Genomic DNA, 22,500 nt, shown 5'->3' with positions numbered 1-22,500 from the left:
TATTTACTTATGAATCGGAGTTAACTTTGAGATTAAAGGCCTCTATTTATTATTATTATTTATATTTTTCATTTGTTTTTGTTTGTTTGTTTGTGTCTCTTTGATTTAAACTATGAAGCTACCTGCTTCTTAGTTTTTCTTTTTTTAGACTCATCTATTTAGTAAGTTATCTCTTATTTCATTGTCCTTTTTCTTTTTTTTTAATTTTTGGGTTGTTTTTTTGTCTTTATTACAATTTATTATTGCTACTTTTGTTACCACTTTTTTAACAATGTAAAGCAGGATTGTCAAACTCAAGGCCCGGGTCCAAATCCGGCCCGTGGATCAATTATATCCGGCCCGCAAGATCATATCATATTTGTGTTATAACTGGCCCACCAGTATGAGGTCTGCAGGTTTCCTCCAGTGTAAAAAACCTGGAAAAGTAAAGAATAAGAAAGATTTCATAAAAAGTGAAGAATGTCAGGAAAGAAATTAATTTGTTTTTATTTCATATTTTCAATTTTGCATCTCAAGATTACAACTCAAACTTATGATTTTGACTTTTCATTTCATACTTTTACCTTTTCAACTTTTAATTTGGACTTTATATGTCACATTTTTCTCTTTTAGATTCCCAATTTTAGATTTTGAGTCATATTTTGACCTTTTCAACTCCTTACTCTGGCTTTTTAATCCCATATTTCACTTTTAAATTCATGATTTCACTTTTTTTCTCATATTTTGACATTTTCAATTGATAATTTTTTATTTTTATATCATATTTTGACCTTTTAGGCTCCCAATTTTAAATGCAAGTCATATTTTTAACTTTTTAAGTCATCATTTTGAATTCTAGCTCATATTTTGACATTTTCAACTCCTAATTTTGCCTTATTAATCACGTATTTTGACCTATAAAACTAACAATTTAAAATTTTAAGTCATATTTTGATCTTTGAAACTTATGATTTCAACTTTCCCCTCTTATATTTGCTCTTTAAAAACATTATTGTTGTATTTTTAGTATCGTGTTCTGATCATTTGAACTAATTCGTTTAAAAATTTTGCCTTTAAACTTATCTTTTGTACTTTTTTGAATCTCTAAATGATTTGTCATCAGTGCTGTTTTTTTCATATTTTATTACTGGTGAAAATGAGGTTGATAGTCATGGTTAAATGCTGACCCTGTTAGGCCCTCAGGTTAGACCTAAATCCAGAATCTGGCCCCTGCTGTAACTGAGTTTGACACTCCTGATTTAAAGGATTATAGTATTGCAGCAGTTTATCGAGTTTTAGATTTTAAAAGACTACAAATAAACAAGCAGACAAATCAACAGCTGGCTCATACAATCAAATTCAGACAGGGACCGTATAATGATTACTATAATAATAATTACTATTATTATTATTATTACTACTATTATTATTATTATTATTATTACTATTATTATTACTATTATTATTATTATTATGCCACTTTTGCTATCTTTGTAAAAAAAAAAAAACTTAAAAAGAAAAAAATCAAATCAAATAAAATGGCAGTGGAGCAGATCTTTGGTCTCACAGAAAAATTAAAAAAAAATTACCAGATGCATTGCTTGCTCTTGGTTCTATTTGCGTCCATCTGCTGACTGGGGTGGAGCAGAGCAGAGTAGTGCCTCTGGGATGTGCTGAGGACACATCAGGGCACCTGCTGTGGAATGGCAATGAATGACTAGAAAGGGAGTGATCTGCTCCTCTGCATGCAGATCTCTGCACAGACAGACTATGTGGAATTTGAGGGTAACATCCAAGTTGATTCACCTTCTCTGTGATCAGCTGACAAGCATCTTTATTCTTTCTTACCTGGGAGGCATGTCCTTCCCCTTCAGGTATGTGATTGGTTGCCTGGAGTAGCTACATCAGCCCCTTGCTGCTTTGCAATTTGTAGGCTGATGTTTCAGGATTAGTACCCGGATAACAAACTTTGATCTTTTTCATTCGTCAAACATAAGAGAAAAAATCAGTATCAGTGATCGGCTAAATTGTTCCTTTAGACATTGTTTTTGGCCCTAATTTTCACAATCAGCATCTCTATTATAGCTGTTAATCTCGAACACTTTAATGCGTTGTGAAACCACACACTGGGACATCAGTATTACTCTGTTTCTGATGCAACATGGTGAATGAAGTTGTAGCAATGACAGAAGTAGGTCAAGGCACTGTTGCAGAACTAGTCTGTAAAGAGCAATTGACTTTTGTGATCCGCCGACTTCCTTTGCGCTCATGAGTGAAGTGTTGCAACAACCATGGTGTGATTGTGAGGAAGATTAGGGCACGATTGCCTCAGTTTTTAATTGTTCTTACTTCAGTGATCAACACATTTTCATTTATTGTTATCCCAATTTAATTGTGATATTTCAGAATATTTCCAGTAAATATCATCAGTGTTAATTCAACTCCCATTGTGTTTAATTTAACACTTCAGAGTTTATGTAATTCCTGCACTTTCATTGAAGTGAAGATTAGATTTTTCCTTTTACTTAGATAGATATACGATTTTTAGGATTTGAATCATTGACAGTGCAGGTTAATTTCTGCACTTAAAAAGATTGCCACCCCACACTGGACACCTGTGGCAAATAGAAGTGCCTTATGGGCAAGGATGGAGCAAACTGAAAGTCACCACTTTAACCTTTGTAATAGGCTACCCCTACCACAGGAAGTGACCAACATAGTTGGAGAATAGTGCAAACAGCACTGCACACTTGCAGCACGCATAATTTATCCCATTATTCCTGATGCGAATAGACAGGCACGTCAAAATATTATTAGCATTTCATGCGGTTGATTTTTCATGTGGTTTATTTGGTGTGCAAACCTTTACTCCCACCAGCCTCTGCTGTCCTCGATTAGCTCTGCTAAAGTTGGAGAACATTGTTAGCATCACATCTGCAAAACAACTTGATAGCATCCTGACATTAGCATGCACTATAACTAATATAGATGCTAGCAACCCTTAACACCATAACCTTGCAAAGCAGATGGATTTGCCTGTTTCCGTGTTTTTTACTGGCAAGTCCATCTTCCAAGGCTCCAATCTGAACCGCTATGGCCCGGTTAGAAAGTGACAGGACCAATCAGCGTCGAGGGGGCAGCACTTTTGGGTGCGGCAGAGTCGTGATGTATGCAAGCAGCTAGAAGGGGCCGTTGCAATTATGGCGGAAGACATTAGCGTGGATTCTGCTAAAGCGTAAGTTTTATCAGACCTTGACGACATTTCTTCGATAAAAGAAGAAATGAGAACAGCAGTGTTACCTTTTCAAAAAACGACAAAAATCGTGTACTGACATGTCTGCAGTCGCCATGGTTAACGTTATGCAGTTCTTTACGGAGTTTAGCTTAGTCGTCAGGGGCGCAGGCCCTGTTTCTCATGTTTCTCACACTGGCACCCTGAAAAACCCTTTTTTTTAACCTCTGTCTGAAACACTTCGTTTTTCACTGCTGTCTCTTTACGGACACACACGGACCTGCTTTTTCTCTTATTGGCGGATTTTCTGGAGGCTGGTCAGCGGCAGGACTCAATGTTTTGCGCCCGCCCTCTCCAATATGGCTATGTTTAGGTACTTCTAAACTTTGAATGAACCGGTCCGACTGAGTAAAATATGGCAAATTTTGATATACGTCCGTACGTGTTAGACCCGGAGTCTGACCCTGATAGTTTGGAGAGAGAGGGGAAAGAAAACCAGCAGCAGCGAAGGATAGAGCAGGACGTATCTGTTTGGTAAGTGTTTAATTACTGTGTTACCAAATGGCTAAATGGCTAAAAGGCCTTGTGGGGCGGTCTGTTCCACTTTGCCGGCAGTACGGACGAACCAGTCAGGAGATCCTATTGCGATGACCTCATCAGTTCGCTCCATCGAAATCTCGTCTCGGGAAGATCTTGGAGAGATTCCCAGCGAACCGTTTTCATCAGTTAACACTCTTATTTCAAGATTTCTGCCACATACGTTTATCTTGCAGTTTGAAAATTTGCATACATGAGGTATGGACACCCAACACTGTGACTTTATATTTATGTATAAAAAATCTGAAAAGTATAATACCCCCTCTTTAAGTAAATCAAAATGGCAAAATGAGCTTCTGCTCTAAGTGAGTAGTTTGTATATCCTGCCTACGGCTGGGAAAATAATTGCAAATTAGATTAAATTGTAATATGGCCTGCTGCAACTTATGCATCGTAAAAGTTGCAATATTTCTTAAACTTGAAATGTGTCGAAATACCAGTGTAATACTTTTTGCAGGAGATATTCTTTCATGCAAACATTCAAGTTTTTTTAGAATATTTTTACTTTTACTTGTTTAACATAAAAACTGATCATCGCTTCAATTTAGCAATTCATATCAAATTTGCAATATGAGCCAAAAGACCCTAATCAGCTGTTTGTTTTAAATTGTTCTACCCTTGTGTATTCTATATGATATTATGATGGTTGTAATATAGAAATGTGTTGCTTGTATTTATCGAAGATGAGGAACCTAAACATAATCGCATATTAAATCGTAATCGCAATATTTGGGGGGTGTTCGCAATTAGCTTATTTTCACAAATCTTTCAGCCTTAATCCTGAGTTTCAAGTCTTCTGGTTTCTCTTTTTGAATGATGAGCAAGCAATATTTCCACCTACCAGTGTTGAGTCTCTTTAAGTGCGCTCTGAACACCCATGCTGCCCATGGCCATTAGATCATCATTTAATTGACGTTTTTCTTCTCGACTTGGACAGCGAAGCAGCATTCGGAGTGTGTTTCTACTAGTTCTCTGTGCTCTCCTGTTTGTTTAAAGCTTGTAACTCAGGTAATAAATCTCTTCACCTGTATGCTGCGTATCAAAGTTTAATCTCCACACCAGAGGAACCACAGATTTTCTCTCTCCATGTTTTTTGATACCATTCATTTGGGATAAATTGACAGGCTCTCAACCTTTACTTTCTGCTCAATTTACCAGCAGGGTCTCTCGCTCTCTCATAAATCCAGAGTCTGTTTGAGGTCAGCCAAGGAAAAGACCTGTTATTAACCTTCATTAGTGGCCTGTTGAGGGCACATGTTGGTGAGATCCAATCTTTAGCCTGTTCCTTGTTCTGCCTCAGAGGTTTTCCTCAGTATGTGGGTAAACTGAACTTTCAACCCTTCTATCCAACTTTGAGTGTACTTTTACCAATGCTCAAGAGTGTAGTGGCACAAGGAGGAATGATTGGAACTTTAGAGGATACTCGATGAAATTTAAAAGGTAACTAATGAATATAGAGTCCACCGACAATGACGTTTCTTTTGTTTGTTCATATCTACTGCTTCTGCTTTTCCTCCATTTTTACATTAAAATGTCTCAGTTGTATTTTTCCTCAGCTCACTCTGTCGTCTCCCTAATGATCCCTCTTTAATCGCTGTTTTAACTTGTCAACATGGTTTCACCGTTTAGTAATTCTGCCCCGGGCTGCGAGCTTCACTCCAAACCTCAAACAGCAGAGACTGAGCAACAGACGTCACACTATGACAAGCCGGTGATTATTTTCTGCAGCCTTTGAGGTGGTTGCTTTTGACAGCATTAAGTGGGGGACTAATTCTCTGTGCCAGCTGGGGAGTTACTGTCTATAAAAACACAGTAAAAGCATTCTTTGGTGAGAAATCATAATTCAGATAATGAGGTGACGCTGTTATATAACCACTGTTTCTGGTAACACGGTGAAGCATACAGGCTGTACAGTAATCAGATTACATTTACCTGTAATGCTTTAATGCAGGGCATTACTGCCCACTTAATGTTACCAATTAAATGATTAGCTTGTGTCTTGTGTTACTTTAAGTTCTTAAACTCTCTGCGTCTGCGAGTGGACCGAAACAAAAGTCAAATATCTCATTTCATGCATACTTCTGCGCAGCTTGCCTGACATGAGCTGCACGACTTTGGCTCAAAAGTCCCTGGGTAAGAAAAACGAAAAAGGCAGTGGTTCAAGTCCAGGCATATTTTGGGCGTGTAGAGAGGAAATATGCACTGTCCTTCAAATTTGTCTGGTAACAAAACATGACATAAAAACTGCCAATGACAGAAGCAACTCTCCAGTGCTGTGCATTATAGATTGGTAGGAAACCAGTAATTATGCCAACTCCAGTACAACTTTTACCATATAATACCCTTATACTAAGGGCCCGATTAGGGATGGGGATGGTAAATTTTTATCGATCGGAGTCCTTATCCTTATCCTACTATCAATACTTTTCTATAGAAAAACAAAATGGAGACAAGTATTTACACCCGAGTGGTCTTAGCTGAGTAGTGCTTTAGTTAAAAGCTATAATTCAGTCTGTAACATATATTTTATATCCCTCAAATATCAACACATTCTTCATATTCACATCTGTATTTTTTAAGGTTTCTCGTCCAAAACTAAAATTTCCCATTTTTATGTGACATTTGAACACATCGTAATTTATGGAATACAGTTGTCTAATTTACTGAGGTTACCTGAACGCATCATATTTTCCATGTTTAGTCCGCTTATTAACTTTAATCCTGTCGATTCCACCGCGGGTTTCTACACTGGATTAATACTTTTGACAAGCAGGACTTGCTCAAAGTTGTGGAGCACTTTTCAGGATTTGTCTGAGCAGCTGAAGAAGAAAACTGTTCTGAAGCAGCTTTAGTGAGGGATATGAGAGCATGTTAATCCCAGCGAAGGCAGATATGTTTGTATGTGACTAGCAGGCAGAGTCGACAGTTGAAGGTACCGCACTCTGGTCTAATGTGATGCACAATATTGATGTGTTTTTAGTTTATGTTCCCCTTGTAAGAACTGATGTATGTTTTTGCACCAGTTGTATCTTAAAATGATGTTACGTCACAGAGCCTGTGAGAGAGCAGTATTGATAAGCCAAAACGTTATTGATTTTCAGGTATTTCGAAAACACAGAATAGGATCCTAATGGACCCAGCTTTCGATCCCCATCCCTAGTGCCGATGAATGACCCGATGGTTTCTCTGACTGAGATCCAGAGATGGGACAGAGTTCCAGAAGGACAACCATCACTGCAGCCTTCCACAGCTATAGGCTTACGGCAGAGTGGCCTTCTCATTCAGTTTTATGCAAACTCCAAGTGAGCTGTTGTGTTTTTCACCAGGGAGAGTCTTCCGTCCAGCCACTCTGCCATCAAGTCCAGATTGTGGGGGGCTGCGGTGATGGTTGTCCTTCTGGAACTTTGTCCCATCTCAACACAGGATCTCTGGAGCTCAGCCAGAGTGACTATCAAGTTCTTGGTCACCTCTCTTGCTAAGGCCCTTCTTCCCTGATTGCTCAGTCAACCAGCTCCTGGAGGAGTCTTGTTTGGTCCAAAATTCTTCCATTTGAGAATTATGGAGGCCACTGTGGCCTCCCTCAGATCTGTGCTTTGCAACATGTCCTGTCTCTGAGCTTGTATTGTAGATTTATGGAATAATTTTTTATTTTTATTTTTCTGACTTTGGCGTCAGACTACTGTATAACATATGCTGATAATATTGTACATCCCTAACCTTTTGTTATTGTTTTGATTTGGATCCATCTGGGATTTGCAGACTGTGTTTGAGTAAAATGATGTATTTTATATATCGTGTTTTTTGAAAAACACAGTTCCAAACACTTTTTGGGTCTGAAGGGGATGAATTTGTGTGAACATTCTTTAGTCCTGTTTGATTATTTTGTCTTATAATTAAATCTATTCTAGTGTCATTTTTGGAGCAGTCGGGTAAATTTTGTGATTTTTTTTATTATCAGGACAAATCAAACCTTTCTAGGCAGTGCCAGGAATAACACTCTGTTGTTCAAAGGGATTTTGTTTGTCTTCTGTAGACTGAGCTGAAGGAACAAAGCAGATCAGAGTATTTTTCCAGAGCGGGAGAAACCCAAGAGCTTTTAAACAGTTCCACAAAAACAAAGAAGACTGTGCTTCAGAAGATGTAAGTATGATCTAACTCAGAACTTTCCAACCCCGTCAGTCAGAGAGGACGTTCAAGTATCTGTTCATATCCTCTTTCCTTTTTCAGAGCCAAACAAGCCAGCGTCCAGCGAGAACTCCAGAGTTCCAGCACAGGGAAGCAGCTGATTGACCAGGGAGTCGGTCCCAGAAACCAGAGAGAGGAACCTCAAACTGGAAGGTCAGAATTCAGCCGTAGGTGTGTTAAAATATGTTCTGTTCACTTGTGATACCTTAAAGTGACAACGAATGATAAACACAGATGTGTGTCACTTTTAGGGATGAGGAAAATGACAGCATAAAAACAGACAAAGAAAATAAAAACAGGACAAGAAAAGGAAAAAGCACAGTGACTTTCATCTGCCAACATTTAATAAGCATCTCAGTTTACATGAAAAAGAAAGAGTCTAAACTTATTTAGACCTACCGCTTTATTTTCTTCTTACTTAATATCAGTACCTTCCCCACTGAAATCATTAGATTGTCTCAATTTTGCATTTATTTTAAGAAAAGAAATGTCTTCTCTACAGTTTATTACCTATGTAAGAAATATACAAGAATGGGCTTTATAATGAACTGAAATTATGAAACTCTGTTGAGGTTAAAAAAGACTTTAAAATGTATATAATAAAAGTCTACTATGTGAATTAAAACTAAATGACAGAAAAAGATTTCTACTTTAAAGCAGCATGCGTTTGTTTTTCATAGTATAGCCTATCATCAGGATTTTTCTTTGGATGATACAGCATGCAGGGATGAACGGCACTGGGTTGTTGCTGATATCCAATATGCCGATATTTCCAATCTCATTTTGGCTGATACCAATATAGACATACCTTTTATTTTCAATATGTCAATCTTCTGAAAACTGTGCCCAGCCTGAGGATGGACCAGACCAGGCGTCACTTTAGGAGAACACTGCAGGTGGGCTTTAGTTGTACCTAAAGCTGGTAGTAAGCCGGTGATAAGCTCTGATGTTGCTATAGTGTAGTGGCAGTTTTATCAGAGCTGGACCACATTTATTTATCAAAAGATGAGCAAAGAGCAGCACTCAAAACTTTTCTTGACAGACTAGATGTTTTTTTTTTCTCTAACATGCCAGATAGACTGTTTCATATATCCAATGCATGCATATATTTTACATTCATCTGGGAAACTTCCAATAGAAGTGTTCGGGAAGGGAGGGATTTTCAGAAAAAATACTGGAAGATGATTGGACAAACATCCTGTCACATTCATTACAGGCCAATCAGAGCAACAAGACAAAAGAGGTAGTAAACATTTGCAGCATCAGCTCTACACAAGCTAATGCTGCTAGTTTGAGAATGGCAGAGATCCCTGTGAATACAATTCATGGCAAAGCCAGTCGGAAGACTTCCAAAAAACATCTTCTCTGCCGAGTTAAACTTTTGTTGTGGCTCTTTGCTCTTGTTTTAAGAAAGAAATATGATCCAGTTCTGATTAAACTGCTTCTATACTACAACTACATCTGAGCTAATCGCTACCACTACAGCAGCCATTGGATACACCAACAAACGCTATCCCTAATGATGGCAAACCCATGCCAAAGCAGACCGAGAGTAAAGTGAAAACCTCTTTTCCATCATGAAAAGCTTTCAGTGTGGCTCTTTGCTCTTGTTCTTAAATAAGAAATGTTGTCCTGTTCTAACAAGCTGCCTCTGTAGCTACATCTTTGCGAATCACTCCAACAGCAGCCAGTGTCTACACCTACTCACACTACAACTAATCTCTTCCCCTCATAAGTATCGCAGACTCATGCCAAAGCAGGATGGTAGAAAAGCAAAAACATCTTTTCTGTCATGGAAACTGCTGCTTTACTAGAGCTACTTCCGAGCTAATCATTGTACTAGTGGCAGCCATTGCTACCGACTTTCAGTACATCTAAACCCCGCCTGTAGCTGCTGCTTATCCTCTTAAAATGGCTCTGATTGTTTCGAAACATCTGGTTTGAAATAAATGATTTTGGTTGGAGCTTTGCAAGATGGATTTGCCTGATGATGACATAATTGGAGACTGATAAATCCATCTGCTCTGCAAGGTTAGAGGTTTTAGCTCTCCTTCTGACCTGCTTCTGCATGAGTTTGCAATACTAACGGGAGGTTTTAAATTTATTGCACGCTTGAAGCAATGACTGCCGCCGGTGAAGGGATGACCTCAGATTGAGCTTAAGGTGCAGGTTTTTTAATCAAAACTGGACAGCATTTCTTTATTGAAAGAGGAGCAAAGAGCCACACTGAAAGCCTTTCTTGGCAGATATGATGTGTTTGAACTCTGCAGATCAGCCTCTGCATGAGTTTTACCCACCAACAAGCTCCATCATTCGTGAACCACGACTGCCTGCCAAGCTCTTGTTACCTACCGGAGCTGTGCATACCTGGCTCCTTATTTTGTCTTGTTCCTTCCCAAACACTTTTTATGGGAGGCTTCCCAGATATATGTCATGCAATAGAGATTTGAAACAGTCTATTCACAGTGTCAGCTGTGAATATTGGTAAAAACTGTCATGTCTGCCAATTCTGATATTCAACAATATCGTCCATCCCTAAAAAAAAGCCACTGCCTTCAGCCTATTCCTTTTTTAGTTACTGATTGTCAGACTTTATGTGAAATGATCTTGTTTGATGCTTGTTTTGTAAACATGAATGTAACTGAAATAAAAACATTCTATCATTCATTCATTCCAGCCCAGAAGAGGCGGAGTCCAGCTCTAAAGAGACGGCAGCAGACCACAAGGAGCCGTTCCCCAGAGCCTTAGATGAAGCTGTAGCTCCAATTGTGACAACTCGAATTCAGGCCCTGACCCAGCCAGCTGAGAACGGTGCTCCAGACATAATCGACCCACGTGGGGCCTCTATAGTTTCCTGCCAACATGAAATCAGTCAGGAGACAAGCAAGAGTAAGAGGAGCAAGCCAAGTGATGCGGGGGAAGACCTTCAGCCGCAAAGGGCCAAGAGGACGTGCCTTGGAAGACCTCCAGGCACGACGCAGACCCACTCCAATGAGGGCTCCACACAAACATCCAAGCATGACCTCCTTCCTCTGCAGCCCCTTCCTCCAGCCGAAGCCGAGGCAGAGTCCAAGGCTTTCCCAGTCTCAGAGTGCAGCAAAACCACACTGGAAGTAGAGCTGCTTACTCCAGGGAAACGGGCCCAGAGGCTCCCCCTCACAAGCAATAACACGGCACAGACAAACCAAAACAGGCTGCCCGCAAGTCTGAGGGGCCTATCTGTCAAGCCTGCATCCTCAGGCTCCTCTATTAGTTCCAGATCCACACTCGGAGAGGAGGGGAGCGAAAATGTGCCCAGAACCTCCAGATTACGACGACAGAAGAGGTCCTGAGGGGGGAGAGACGCGGTACAGTAAAGATGCCTGACGCCACAGAGATAGAGATGATATTGTGTCAGGCTACATGTTTACTCCAGATGCATGTACCGCAGATCTCCTCACATGACATGCATTTGTTCATGTGTCACATTTTACTGCAGCATCTATTCTTTTCACATGTGCTGTGCATGCAGAGCACCCACAAACACACACACACACATCAAACGTCAAACGCTTTATGGCAAATGATATGTGAGCATTTGTGTTACGCTTTGTCAAATAGTTGAAGCAGACTCGGCCTCCACCCATAAGTAGTGGTGGTCAAGAGAGGCTCGCAAATGAAAGTCAAAAACCTTTAATTGGAGTTTAGATTTGGTTTTGTGTCAGAGATTGGGGATTTCAGACAGGCAGGAGCCATGCAGTACGTCATGGCTTTCACTCTGAAACACTGGCTCCTATGTGTCTGAAAACTGTCCGGTCTCCCCACTGAAGCTCTGCAGTGATTGATTGCTGTTTCCAGAAATATTTCATCACCCCATCTCAAAAAATGTACTTTTGTTGTTACATTTCATCCATATACAATTTCCTCAATGCTCGGTTGCTAAGCACCTGAAATGTATCTCTAAATTTGAGGCTATTGTGCAGCTTTTCTATTGAATTTCAACCAAATCTGTGTGGGTGTATGAGCACTATTGTGGTTTTATTTGGAAATAGCTGAACGTCTACAGTATCACAGGTTGAAATGTAGCTGCTGTCATCGCCCCAACACTCCACAGGGCTGCTTGTATCACTCTGCTGGCCTCGGCCCAAGAAGAGCATGGAGCAACTAGGGCAACGGTCACTCATAACCCCATTTAAACCCTAACATTAGCAGCTTAATGACATAATGTTGTCTGCTTGCTAGGGCCGTCAGGGTACGATGATTTCAACTTTTATACCAAACTAGCAGCTATCAAATGACACCAATCCTAGTTTTGATGCCAGACAATAAAAACAGACATCCTAGATACCCAATAATAAGAAACGTATTGTTTTTGATACCAAAATAGTAAAATTTAGACACCAAAAGTACCTGAATAGTCCCTAAACTGTGTAAAAGCACCAGAGAAGTACAGAAACATTTTAAAAAACATCTGTTTCATGAGATAGTTGCACAGGAGATGAAGGCGTGAAAAATAAATTGCGCTGTCTAAATTGCACATAACATCTGTTGGCACTGAAACACTGCCAGTGCACTTGTGCGTTCACGTACTGAAATGTCATTTTATACTATATTTGTTTGTTCATAAAGTTACAAATGCAAACCCAGATAATGGCCTAGATGTGTGAACTACTGCTTGCCTTTGCAAGAAAATTTCTGCAAGAAGTTGACATTCAAAGACCCATAGATAACACTTTCAGCTTAAAATAGACCACTTCTGTGAACACTCTGCATCCAGTACTGTTAATAATCACTCAGACGAGTGATTTTTGGAATTTTACACTTCAATACAAGAGAAAACTCAGAAAATATCTTACTTTTTGATATAGCAGCAAAAATCAGGGTGTTAGGCACCCAATACCAAGTAGCCCATTTTCTCAAAGATCAAGACTTGCAACTGAGGCTGTGTTATAAAAATAGTTTCAACTGTTGGCTGACTTGTACCCGTTTCAATCCAGTGTTTTAAGCTCTGGACTCATGACAACCCAATAATAGCTATCCCTATGATGTTATATGCAATTTTAAAGGATAAATTCCTCTCTGCACCTGTCTTTTAAAAAGTTTTTTTGTTGTTGTTTTGATGAATCACTAAAATACAAATAGTTCCATTTTCAGTCTTGTAATGTGTCCAAAATCACAGACTTATCTACTAAAAACTGTAGATTTTGAGCACATTAGTGCACAAAGCGTGTTTACACTGATAAGTATACTTCATTCTTAGATGTTATGAGTGTGGCAGTCGTATACTGCTTTTGAGTGTGGAATAATGGACACTTCACATCCTCATATTGGTGACAGAGGGTATTGTACTGTTAGCATGTTAGCTAATCTTAGCATCCACTAGCGTGTTAACGCGTTATTTGCAGCAGCAGGAGATTTTAATCAGGAATAAAGCATTTTAAGGGAAAATAAGGTAATTTTCTTTACTTAAATAAAGTTAAATCTAATAGTGAATGAAAATAGCCTTCATATTTCCATAACTAGAAAAGCACTCGGAGAGCGCAGACCTCCGCCATTAGCCATATCTCCCAATGGTACAGAATACTTTAAAAAAATCCTGAACCAGACGGTAATCCGGATCACTCCAAAAATCAAATCATTTCTTTCTAATGCCATTTCTGACATTTCCAGAAAATGTCATCAAAATCTGTCCACAACTTTTTCAGTTATGTTGCTAACAAACGAGCAAACTAACAAATAAACAAACCCTCCCGATCACATAACCTCCTTGGCGGAGGTAATAATCCCCAAATGTCTATTTAGAAGAAGAAAACAAAGGCCTTTAGACCGTCATCACTCCCTGTATGTGCAGAATGATTTTTGACGGTTGTAACCTGCTGCGATTAAGTGCCCTGCGCTGCATTTGAGTGGACTGTTATGTGATTATGGACACACGGTTAGTATTGGGAAGGTATAAATAACCCCTGCATTAATTGCTTTATTTTCAGTCTACTGGAAAGTTGTTTTTAGTTGTAAATAAATTTTGTTTTTCCAGTTATAAAAAGGCTTTGACTCTTTGTAAAAATTGGGAAATAATCAGAGAACTACTGTGACTCAAGACACAGATCATTCTGTATGTTCAATGAAATTTGGACTGTAAGCATAAATGCATGAATTCTGATACAATTAGGGCCCATACTTAGTGCATACATTTTTTAATAGCAGCAATTGCATTCTTATGATCTCTTCAGCACTCTACAGTTAATCCACATCAGCGTATCCCTGCTCCCTCACAGATGGCTCATTGGACAAGTCAAAAGTCATCTATGACCTTTTTAAATTTCACTTTTCAATCCACAATAAATTCCTTTCCACGTCATAATCTCACTCTCATAAAGCTTTTTTCTTTAAAAGTCTGAACACACCATGTATAGAATGTGCAGAATTTCTGCTTATTAAGTTAATAAACCAGTGCTTCTTTTGTTCCCATTCGGCTGTATTTTGCAGCTGCAACCTGAGATGAGCAGCAGAAGCCACTCCTGAAAGAGACAACCTGGCAGATTAGTGAAACTGACCCCACTGTCTTAAGCCCTTATATGTTTAAGGTCATTTTCAGAGGTGCTGATAATCTCCTGCTTCAGCTTTAATCCTTTTAAACAGAATCTGCCCAGGGCAGTGTCCTAAAATCAGACTAACTTTACATGTTGCCATCTCAGGCTACTTGTTTAAGAGGTTTTGTTAAAATCCAAACAACAAGAGCACCGTTGTCTGCAGATCAGGAGGAGCACGGGTATTTTTGTCTCCGGGACTGACTTAATTCGAGGACTACAACGTAATTAGCTGTAAACACATTTGGACATTGCTCAAGTCTATGATGTGTCTCCGGCAGCCATTCCCACGCCAGCCGCATGAGAAACTCACCATATGCTCTGACATGTTTGGCTTCACAGACAGACTCTTCACTCCCTCTCCAGAACAAAGACAACTTTAATTCTCTTTTCATACAAAATATTTAATAAATATGACTTTCAAAAATATATTGCCAGATCAACACATAATTCTCAAGTTCATAACACAAAGTCAAAAATAGGACAAAATGTTGCCATGATCTCAAAGGGTTAACAAATGAGATAAAACATGTTTGTCTTTAAGAGCCTCATTTTTTAAAAAGAAACAAATGTGCACAGAAACAAAGCAGACTCTTGCCGAGCAAGGCAGTGTATTTCATCCGACTCTACAGTGTTCCCATCGCCCCCCCCTTCTCTTCAAGTACTCACGCTCCAAGCTTGTGATATTAACGCTGACTAAAGCAGATGGGAATTCTGGCGTGTCATGTTGATGCGACTCGCCCCGACAGCCTTTGAAATGTGTCATTGGGTTAAACTGAAGCTGCAGAAGGATTTTTTTTGTTCCCTTAAGTATTAATCCATTAGTGGCAAGCAATATGTCTGCCACCATGTCCGTCCCTCGCAGCAGCCGTGGTTATTCTGTTGTCCTAACCTCACTTGTCTTCAATCAAGGTCCTGGCAACAAATCATGAAATGTCAAAATGTGTGGAAGGACAAAAAAAGTCTTTCTTTCAGGCGAAAAGTGCCCATCCTTTGTCTTCTTTGAAATTCTTTGAAAATTTGGCTTTGAAAAAATAAGAAATTGAAAGAAATGGTAGGCTTCCACAGCTATCAAAACCTTCAAACTAGACAGAACATATAAATAAAAAGGAATGATATCTTAAGGCTCTTGATTATTAAGTTAATAAATCAAATATACACAATGATTAATAAAAAAATGTACATATCTACATGTTCTAAATCGACACATAAATTCTTCATATTGGCAGCAACTGCTGACATTGAACCCCCCCTCGTTCCCACCCTCCCAAAAAGTAAAAATAAATAATAAAGTTGATCTTTTTTTCTCATTTGACAGTTGCTGAAGTCTAAAGCTGAAAAGGCACTTTCTCCAAACGGAACTAGAAAGAATTCAAACACAAACTAGAAATAATTAGCTCTAGCGTTGAACACGTCGGGTCGTTTTAGTCATTGTACAACAATTACACCAGGAGCCCCTTCCATGTGTCCACTATGTTTAAAAACAACTGAAATGAAATGCAGAGGAGGACATGTTTGAACTACTTCTACAGTGAAATGTATACCAGTGCCTTGTGTTTCCAGCCAACCAAAGCAACTGTCACTGCCAGTGTAAGCCAGCTTGTCAAAACTTAAATTAACACGGGGAATATCTGAAAATACTGAGGGGTCACCGCTGACATGACAGTGTACTAACTACACGTGCCAAAGTTCCCCCGTTCCACCCACCACCGGGGTGTGAAGGCATTAGGCTTGGTTGCACAGCAACACAGCTGTCTGCTATACAATGTAGTCCATCCTGTTTATGCTGTTTGCTGTCTCCAAGTCTCTGTTGTCCTGTTTATTAGTCCAATTAGGGTTTTTGGATGTGGAGTTGGGGTTGGAGATAGGCGTCTTCTCGTCCCTCTCCACCAGTGTGTATGCTGGCTGTTTGGCAAAGCGGCCCTTCTGTAAGTGCCTCTCCTTGTCGTCCTCATCCCCCTCGGGATTATTTGTCCTTATTTTGGCAATGATGGAGTTCTTGTTCTCGTAGTCTTTGATGGCCACTGACAGGCCCACGTGCTTCTCTATAGGGTTCTTGATCTGGTTTAGCTGCTCCCGGACGTTGTTGGTCGTGTTGTCCTCGGAGCCGGTCACCGTCGTCCCGTTGTGGTTGCTCTGTTTCCGCCGGCGGCGCATGCACCACAGACAGATGGAGACCAGCACAAGGACCCAGATGACAATGAAGACAGAGCTGAGGAGGGGCACCAGGTAGTCTGGAAAGAAGACGATCACAGGTCAAAAAGAGGCTAACAGATGAAGTCAGCTTTTTTTTTAAGTTTACAGGCTCTTCAAATGTGAGAAAAAATGGAAAGAAACACAGACTTTATTATTCCTCAAGAAAAAAGTCTATATTTACACCTGGCTGTTTTTCAATACTTATGAGGGCATGGATGCATCAGTTTAACATCAGTATTGGCGAATACTGTCAGTATGAATATTTGTCAGTAGCAGATGCTTACTTTTGTGCCATGGTAATTTAATGCTGGTATTTTGGAAAAACATCGAATTGCAATTTATTTTGACATATTGCAAAAGTGTTATGAATTGTTGTATCAAAAGAAAGGATTTTTGTGTCATTGTCATAAAAAAACATACAAAATAAGGGAGGTAGAACTTAAAAAAAACTGAAAAACAATAGAGTAGGGCAAAACAATTCAGCTGCAAAAACTGAATTAAATTGGTATTTTGACACATTTCAGATTAAAATACTATAGGATTGTCTGCTATCTGTAGTGTGACTTAATTTAAATTAGAATTAACTGGCGAGCCTTAGTATTTAGAACACCTAAGGGCTGATTCCAGGGCAGAAGATGTAACCTATTAGACACATTTTCAGCTGTTATTGTGGTCAAACGAGAGAAATGTTGGCATGTGGATGTGTTTCACCAAAAGCAGGAAAAAAAGAAAAATTGAGATTTTGAACATTTTGGATCCTGATTTCTACAATCAGTGCATCTCTATCAATACTCCCACACAATCCAGATCTTGGACATGCACTAGTGAGGACATCAGACAGAGATGCACTGATTCTCATTATAATAATATAGCCTGATCACCCATACCAGTGTTTCTCTGGGACTTCTTTTGGTGTGACACTCCCACTAAGTCAACATCTTCTCTTGTACTCAACCATGAAAAACGGTTTGTTAAACAGGTGGTTTCTTCTGCCTTTTCTCTGAATCAGCAGTTGGGTGAGGTTACTGCTGACATTAAACTGATTCACATTTGCTGCTGACGTCAGTTCATGCCTCATTATTGGGCAGTTACCAATGTTTGCCAACAGAGCTGATGTTGACCAGAATTCGTGTTAAGCCGATGCATCCTTGAAGGTATGATGAGGGTCTACGTGTGAAAGAGTGTCTTAGCAGATGAGGGTTTGGTGCTCTGCTCAAAGGAAACTGAGGAGGATTGATTTAGAACCTCTCCAGCAACCAGACTGATTCCATACCTCAGTCTGAAGCCAGACTTGAACCAACAACTCTGGTGTCCAACACAAGTCCCTACAGGGGATGCATGATTCTGGATGAAGACTTCAGCTTATGTTGCCCTAGTGTTCCTGCATAAATCTCCATAAGAGTTTAAACAACAGCTGATACATACAGGTGATAATTCAGATGTAAATATTAGCAGAAATGTCTGCATCATGCAGAAAACGCTGTGCATCCCTAGCCACTACAGACTGAGCAACTAGTGCGAATGTTATTAATCTCAGCCAACATTTGTTATGGCAAGACTGAGCTAGCAAGGCATTCTTGTCCCATGACACTAAGTGATTATCCTGATAATCGATGAAAAAAGATGGATGTAATCATTTCCAAAATTAATGGCATGGCTTTATACACCAAAATTGGCATTTATATTGAGATTTATGTTTCCCTTTCAGCTCGCAATGTTCTAAAAACATCTGTCTGCAACTTGAAAAGCTGAATCACTGGCGACTGCATCAGAAAGCTCGATTGGTTCGGCAATGGCTCGATTCAGACTCTTACCAGCTTATCTTCTCTGTCCAATACGATTTCATCTGACGTCTTTCTTAACATGCAACAACTGCTAATGTGACAACCATTTACAGCTGTAATACACCAAGTCAGACTCAGAAGAGTTAGCAAAACCATCAGAGAATATTTCAGCTGCCCCTATGACAAAATTAACACACAACACTGCAACAACTAAACCATTGCAAATTCATCAGCTCTGCAGGGCTCAGCGGTAGAGCTAGCTGTTTCTCAGATGGAAGGATGAGGGTTCGATCCCCAGCTTCCACAGCCACATGTCAACATGTCCTTGGCCAATACACTGAACCCTGAATGGCTCCATGAGTGGCGTGCAAATTTGTACAAAGAAATACATTCATACTGATGGCCACTCTCCATAGCAGCCTCTGCCATTAATGTCTAGTAGTGAGTATTTAGACTAGAAAAGGCTTATACTGGCTCAAGTCCATTTAACATTTAGCTGGATGGTTATTTTTTAAGGGGCTAACCTCCTATAAGAAGACCTCAATATCTGCAGCTAAAATGGGATCATCAATTACCAGCTTCAAACTCTGGGATGGGCTTGACAAAAGGCAATTAAAACATCTGAAAAAGTACTTTTCATGTCTTCCAAATTCTCATTATAATGCACAAAGACCACAAATTCCATTATTAGATGGTTATTGTAGCTTTGGATTCCTGGTAGTTTTGGGTTAAACAATACACTAAATATTTTGTTCTATTGCTACATCCAGCCTGCTAAATCATCAGCATACTTTAGCCAGTGCAACCTGACCTCTGAGCCCTGAACAGAGGAGGAGGCTGCTTCTATTTGGCTGTGGCAGCGGTCTGCTGTCACTGCCTTGATGAATGGCGGACACATGTGGGAGTCTTGCTCGTCACAGAACGAGCCAATCTAGAGCCACGTAGCCAACAGCTCCGCTCTCTCCATCCAAATCCTGGAGAGATTCTCTGTGAGATGGCAGACCTGGGCGTCCCAAACTGTGTGGGAGGGTTGGGAATTATTTTTCATACATGCACTTTTCTCTCCTGTGCTTGCCATTGCCGTCTTTCAGGGCTTGGCTCCATCTCGTCTGATCTTTTCAGCAAAGCAAGAACGAAAAAAAGAGGAAAACTCTCCCACCCATTTTTACACATGCAAGTGTGTGCAAGCCTGAGAAACTTCACAGGCAGAGTAAGGAGGCGGTTCATACCAGTTTTGCTGGGGCTTGGCACGCGCACCTCCGCGATGGACGTGATGATGGTGTTGTTCCCGTTGCGTTTGCTAACCAGGTCGATTATCATGTCTGTGAGCTCTTTGATGGGGCTCCGGTCCAAGCGGTGGTCCTCTGTCGACTAGAAGTGCCAAGAACAGAATGAGGTTGGAAATCTGTTGGTTTAAGTTCAATCTTGTCTGCCACTGATTCTGTTTACTTGCTGTCAGCTAATGACAGAAAACAACCAAACCTAAATCCCATTAAAGTGAGGCTTAAATGCTGCTAAGAATGCATGCTGCAGGCTATAAATCAAAGAGGTGACCAGAGTATGCATGAATAGAAGCACACAGACATATGGTAGACGGAGAGGGAGGAGACTTACGATGCAGACGTGGATCTCATTGCTGGCTGAGAATGAGGGGTCACAGGTTATGGACACAGAATGCTCCAAGGAGAAATTCTTCACTACATAGAGCCGCCTCAGCTGCTTACAGACGCCCTCCACTGTCAGACTCTGCAGAAAGGAAGCAGAAGTTAAACTCGTGGAAAACCAGACGGCAATCAGGCCTGTGTTCTGGCAGAAGGTCTAACATGCTATCTGGTTGGGATCCACCTCATTTAGATTAAAGACCACAGGCTCATATGCTTGTCACTATCTGCTGTCATGCCTGTTAGGGAGCTGGCGAGAGACGATTCCTCTGCGGTGACAGAGTCGCCAGAGGTCCCGTTTAGCTCCAATCCGTAAGATCCTGAAATCAATTTTGAAGTGCGGTGGGGTTAAAAGGAGACTGGCATGTGTGGCCAAGTCCTGAACAACTGAATGAGAACAAACTTGGATGTACTGAACAAAAAAAAAAAAAAACAGAGTGGAAAGGAGAAAAATTCATTATTCCCTCCTAGAGCCTATTCAACCCTTGTAATTCTACCTTTAAAAACAAGCCCATCAGTGCACACTTTGGTGTTTTTTCTTATTGTTGAGCCAATTCTTGGATCATCTTAAGTGTTTCACATCCCTATCATCTGTATAATCCAATCTTGAATTGAATTTGTGGCATTAAAATACTAGGGATGCATCATTGCATGGATTTACCATTTGTGTCTGCTGATATAGACCCTTTGGACACCAGTTCGAGATAATAAAAATTGACTGCATGTACAAATACCAATCATAGGTAACAGCATTGATAAATCTGGCCAATTTAAAATGCCAAATTGGTATCAAAGAAAGAGAAATATAGGGAGTGAAAAAAGCTTAATCTGTTTGCAGAGTTGAGGAAGTTTCAGAGGCATGCAAGTTTTCATCACTTTCTAAATGTCATCTAATGATGTCAACAATAAATATACATCATAACACTGCCAACAAAGGCTTTTGCTTTCTTTAGAAAGTGAATTAAGCCTTCTAAAATCAATGCATGTCTATATTTTGCAGGATTTAGACAGACAATGTTATGGCTGCATCATTCTTTTACACAGGTATGTTTACACTGAAATGATACAGGATGGCTTGAAATAGGCTCTTAACACATGACTGAACTGTGCAGAAGATCTGAACTGCTCAGAGTTTTTCTCAGCAGTTATGGCTGAGCATTAAAAATCTGATCTTCACAGTTTTCTCCTCCCTCTCAGTAAAGATTGGTGGTGGAGCTGAGGTGTGAAAAGTGACCCGTAAACCCTTTAACCGGACCTCCTCTGTGCCTAGGTGACTCACCTGAGGCATGGTCTCCTTGTTGAAGGTGAAGGTGATGTTGGCGCAGCTGTTGTCCTGGAAACTGGAGCTGGGGTGGCACTTGGTGGTAGGAGGCGGAGGGTTGGTGCGCCAGCACTCTCCTAAACCAAGGCAGGGCTTCACGAAGCAGTGACCCTCCCTGATGGGGACGCACGTCTGGCCGGAAGGACAACCGCTACGACCTTTGAGCCCCAGGAGGCACGATGTGGGACCGCACCACATCTGGAGAAAAAAACGTTGATGTAAATGTTAGAAACTTTTATTAAATGTTTACAATAGGCAAAGAACGTATGGTATTCTGTGATTTTTTAAAATCTTGCCAACTTTTGTTTTGTCCCACTTCACCTCTAAGACAGATAGCCTTGACTTTCCCCTTATTTTTTTTACACTTTATGTAAACTTTTAAGTGTTTTAAAGACTGAAGTGACCTTGAGTGTTGAGAAAGGCGCTTATAAATAAAAATGTATTTGAAGTCTAAGGTCAAAGCTGTATCACCTTAAATGAATTTGTGAATAAATATTGGTAAGAATCTAAAACTGTGTATCCCTCAGGGATGCTATTATAATCCCAGATTATAATAGCATAATAGCATGCACATAAACAAAAAACCTGCATGCATTAATTGAAAATAAGCTCTTGCATGCCAAACTTAGATGGAAAACAATAAATGCACCAGATAAAGACCAAAATGTAAAAAAAGCTTTATGTAAAAATTTTAGCATTGTTTTAGATTTAAAATAGAAGCCCTCCAGGTACTCTGGTGATAATTCTTAAAATCCCATTTTGAGGATAATTAAAGGTACAATTTGTAAAATTTTCCCACCATAATATCTCCATGGATTAAAAATGACTACTCCTATGTCATATATATTCATAAGTTGAGTTCTTACATAACGTTTAATATTTCCAAAATTTTTAAATCCTGAGAAAATTCTATTTTTAATGGTAGTAGTGACTGTGACTGGCATGGTCTGTTTATTGTTGCCAGGTCCTAACAGCATGC

General features: G+C 39.9%; 2 protein-coding genes across 2 annotated transcripts in view; one reads left to right on the top strand and one right to left on the bottom strand.

Moving 5' to 3' along the window:
• Window positions 1-21,546, top strand: part of LOC121510839 (SLX4 interacting protein) — a 113,140-nt gene extending 91,594 nt beyond the window's left edge. The window contains exons 7-10 of the mRNA XM_041789109.1: window positions 7,842-7,948; window positions 8,036-8,146; window positions 10,671-11,340; window positions 21,471-21,546. Coding sequence (XP_041645043.1) covers window positions 7,842-7,948; window positions 8,036-8,146; window positions 10,671-11,325 — 873 coding nt within the window. The 3' untranslated portion in view covers window positions 11,326-11,340; window positions 21,471-21,546. The remainder of the gene's footprint in view (window positions 1-7,841; window positions 7,949-8,035; window positions 8,147-10,670; window positions 11,341-21,470) is intronic.
• The window catches only part of jag1b (jagged canonical Notch ligand 1b), a 77,281-nt gene continuing 69,703 nt past the window's right edge, over window positions 14,923-22,500 (bottom strand). The window contains exons 23-26 of the mRNA XM_041789107.1: window positions 21,480-21,719; window positions 20,154-20,285; window positions 19,769-19,910; window positions 14,923-16,793 (exon numbers count right to left, since the gene is read on the bottom strand). Of these exons, the coding sequence (XP_041645041.1) occupies window positions 16,318-16,793; window positions 19,769-19,910; window positions 20,154-20,285; window positions 21,480-21,719 (990 nt within the window). The 3' untranslated portion in view covers window positions 14,923-16,317. The remainder of the gene's footprint in view (window positions 16,794-19,768; window positions 19,911-20,153; window positions 20,286-21,479; window positions 21,720-22,500) is intronic.

This window comes from Cheilinus undulatus, linkage group 6 (assembly GCF_018320785.1).
Source record: "Cheilinus undulatus linkage group 6, ASM1832078v1, whole genome shotgun sequence".
Taxonomy (NCBI): Eukaryota; Metazoa; Chordata; class Actinopteri; order Labriformes; family Labridae; genus Cheilinus; species Cheilinus undulatus.
The sequence above is the reverse complement of the archived record's forward strand: the minus strand, read 5'-3'. Positions and strand labels throughout refer to the sequence as shown.